A 3207-nucleotide genomic window follows, 5' to 3' on the forward strand; every position below is an offset into this window, starting at 1 on the left:
ATTTTTAATCGCAGAACACTCAAAGCTAGCGAGTTAGTGTTTTATAATTTAACTCTACGTAACTCCAAAAATACCATCTTTTGTTAAGACTGACATTAAGAAAATAATAATTTTGCAGCAACGCAGTATCTTTTCCTAACTCGAGCTTATTAGTTTTCCAGTAATCATAAGGTATCGTGTTAATTGTTACTCTTACTAGCGAGATTCTTTAGTTAAGAAATTTCTTAACTGTCAACAGATCCTATATACATATATGTATAATACTTGATGAATATTAAGACATTTCCGAATAAATTAACTTTTCACACGAATATAGCAAACTGATGATAGTTTAAAAGCTAATCAAATTCCCTTCATATTATTTTTTAATAAGTAAAGGACAAATGAAACCAAAGAGCAATTTTTTATTTTTTTTTATTCCAAACCTAATGTGACCACACTGATCAGCATATAACCAGTGTGGTAACACCAAGTATATGAAAGAAGTTTAACGGTATGATTTCTGGTATCTGGCCCGAGCTCCCGGTCCACCGAATTTCTTCGGCTCGCAGCGCCTCGGGTCAGCGACCAGCAAACTCCTGTCGTACTGAACTAGGATATCTTTGATTTCCTTCTTTGACGCCTCGTCGACAACTGTAAATGAAAATAATTCAGATTTAATACACACGTTATACTCTATATGTTGATGGCTTTACACAAATAAATTAACACAACTATATAATGAACTTATTTTTGTTATCTCTCATGTACTAGTCACACTTGGTCGGTGTTAACTACTAACATCACCTCAAGCGTAATGCGGGTAGTTCACTTTATCATATCGTGTCCTGTCATTCAGTATTGTTCCTTAGCACGATACGTATAACGATTTTACAGTTTTATTGAAAGCTACAAGTATTATCAGTGATTTAGTTATCATTTTAATTATAGTACTGACCAAGTGTTTTGGTATGTTAAAACATTAATATAACTGTAGTGTACATTTCAAACGAGCACGGCCAGTGGGTTATGTGCTGTTTGGTAATGTCACCGTTTATCTCCTTTCTCTGAAATGACTGACTCACATTGGGCGAGACAGCTTTGGAAAGAAAGGTTTGAAATGTAAAATATATTACAATAATTTATAGTGAAATCCTATTATTTATACATATAAGAGACAAATGTGACTTGAATTTTGATATAATTGAAGTATATAATACATTAAAATTAAGATAATTTTGATACATTTCTTAAGTAACTTACATTTCTGGTAGAAAGCTATTAGTGCTTTGGAGATGGCTTGTCTGATGGCATAAACTTGAGCGACATGACCACCACCCTTCACAGTTACTCTGATGTCTACGCCAGAGAACTTTTCCTACAACATACGGACAAATATAAAAATAATATATGATTTACAAAACATATCAATTTTATATATGCAATAAGTCATCAGCGCTTGTTTACTTCATTTGTAGTCAGTTTCGGAATAAGTTATGTTCATCATTGAACTTTATATATGTAAAAACTACAAAAAGCATTAAAACATTGAGATTGATGTAATTAAATAAAAGTTAAATATATTATATACAGAGTTAAATTATATATCTAATATCAAACAAACTAAAAAGTTTTAATAACCAAGCTCTTAACATATAAATTGAAAATAAAATATTAGTTTTTTCAAGCATGAATTAAAATGCAAAAAAAAATATATTATTTACTAAAAAAATATGCAAAGAAAACATATATGTGTAATCTATATGATATCTCACCTTTCCCAGTAACAGGATTGGTTCTTGAAGTTTGTATTGGAGCAGACGGGGCTCCACTAAGTCGAGGGGACGACCATTGACTCGAAGGACTCCACGACCGCGTTTACAGTACGCTACGGCGGTGGCTGTTTTCTACAATATATTTATTATTTACTAAGGTATACCTTAATAATACATATTATTGGATGATTAGTGTTATGGAAATGTTTTTCAAGGAACTTGTATGATTTTGAATAGAGAACGTGATAGCATTCGTCTTTTCTTATTTTACAAAATATTGTTATGCACGATATTAATGTTCTTTGACACGATACCATTAGTTATGGATGTACAAAATGACGAGTAAACCGATATGTTAAAATTTTTACTTTAGTAAGCACTTCTTAAACAAAACTTTACACTTGTGACCTAATAGTGGGTAAAAATGTATAATTTATAAATGTACATATTTTTTTCCAACCGTTGATTTCAATTTATTTATAGATTTAGATTAATATATTTCAAACGCGTTAAATGTCATGTATGCGACAAGCCGAGGGCAAAAGCTAGTTTCATATATAATAATATGGTCTAAGGTTATTTCACACTCAAAGCGTTGTTTGAAAATATCTCCCGGTGGGAAACAATTAAGTTTTAAAAAGTTTGTCACTTTTATTTAGACCACCTCCAAAGATTATTTAATTTTGGGATGGCTGGTACAATAAAATTTTTAATATCCTTTTCTGTAACAGACCACAAAACTTTAAGAGGTTAGGCGGCCAAGGCAGAAAAGGGGTCACAAAAGTTAATTATAATGCCTACTTTTCACAGAAAATATCATCGTAAAAGATAATATTGCTAACATTATTAATATATCAAGTTGTTCCAAAATGCTACTAAAATTATTGTAAATTTGCCAACACGTGGATGCAGTTTATACAAAACTTACCTTGCGTCCGAATACTTGGACGGCCTGAATAGGTTCACGTCTCGCCTGAAAACACCAAAAATATTAAATTTAACAATAAAAATCATTTCAGAGTGTAAAAATTTATAATTTAAAACTGAAAAATAGAGCACGCACCTCTTGCGCGGCAGCCATTTTGACAGAGAAAGAATGTTGTCGGCACAGACTACCAGAATATTCAGAACGTATTTTTGATCAACTTCACTTGTCATTCTTAAAAAATTAAAATCATTAAGATATATTAATAAAAATAAATTATAAAGAGTAGTTGTTATAATTTTATTGTCTTGAATTTGTTATATTAATTATTTATATCTTAATAACTTAACATCTCCGTAACAGCGACATCTGGTATTACAAATTAAACAATAATATTAAATACAATCTATTGACCGATAGATGGCGATAATTTTATTGTTAACATTCCTTAATATAGATGTCACTAGCATGGATGACTCAGAAGTCCAACCCACTATGATTCAACGCATCGTCGGATAACATTGTTTT

The 3207-nt window shown here is 30.9% G+C and overlaps 1 protein-coding gene across 1 annotated transcript; it reads right to left on the reverse strand.

Annotated features, from left to right (window-relative positions):
• Positions 1 to 397: 397 nt before the first annotated feature.
• On the reverse strand, positions 398 to 2914 carry LOC116774499 (small ribosomal subunit protein uS9). The gene is made up of 5 exons (XM_032667249.2): positions 2818 to 2914; positions 2683 to 2727; positions 1755 to 1886; positions 1243 to 1357; positions 398 to 633 (listed from the first exon to the last, which is right to left on the reverse strand). The coding sequence occupies exons 1-5, from the start codon at positions 2833 to 2835 to the stop codon at positions 488 to 490; spliced, it is 456 nt and encodes a 151-aa protein (XP_032523140.1). The 5' UTR covers positions 2836 to 2914; the 3' UTR covers positions 398 to 487.
• Positions 2915 to 3207: the final 293 nt, after the last annotated feature.

The sequence above is a fragment of the Danaus plexippus genome, chromosome 26 (assembly GCF_018135715.1).
Source record: "Danaus plexippus chromosome 26, MEX_DaPlex, whole genome shotgun sequence".
Classification (NCBI taxonomy): Eukaryota; Metazoa; Arthropoda; class Insecta; order Lepidoptera; family Nymphalidae; genus Danaus; species Danaus plexippus.

Excerpts from the sequence above, each read along its gene's own strand:
- LOC116774499 (XM_032667249.2), bottom strand. Across the intron at positions 1,887-2,682 it reads TCCAAGTATTCGGACGCAAG|AAAACAGCCACCGCCGTAGC; the intron begins GTAAGTTTTGTA and ends AATATATTGTAG. Across the intron at positions 634-1,242 it reads AATAGCTTTCTACCAGAAAT|TTGTCGACGAGGCGTCAAAG; the intron begins GTAAGTTACTTA and ends TTTCATTTACAG.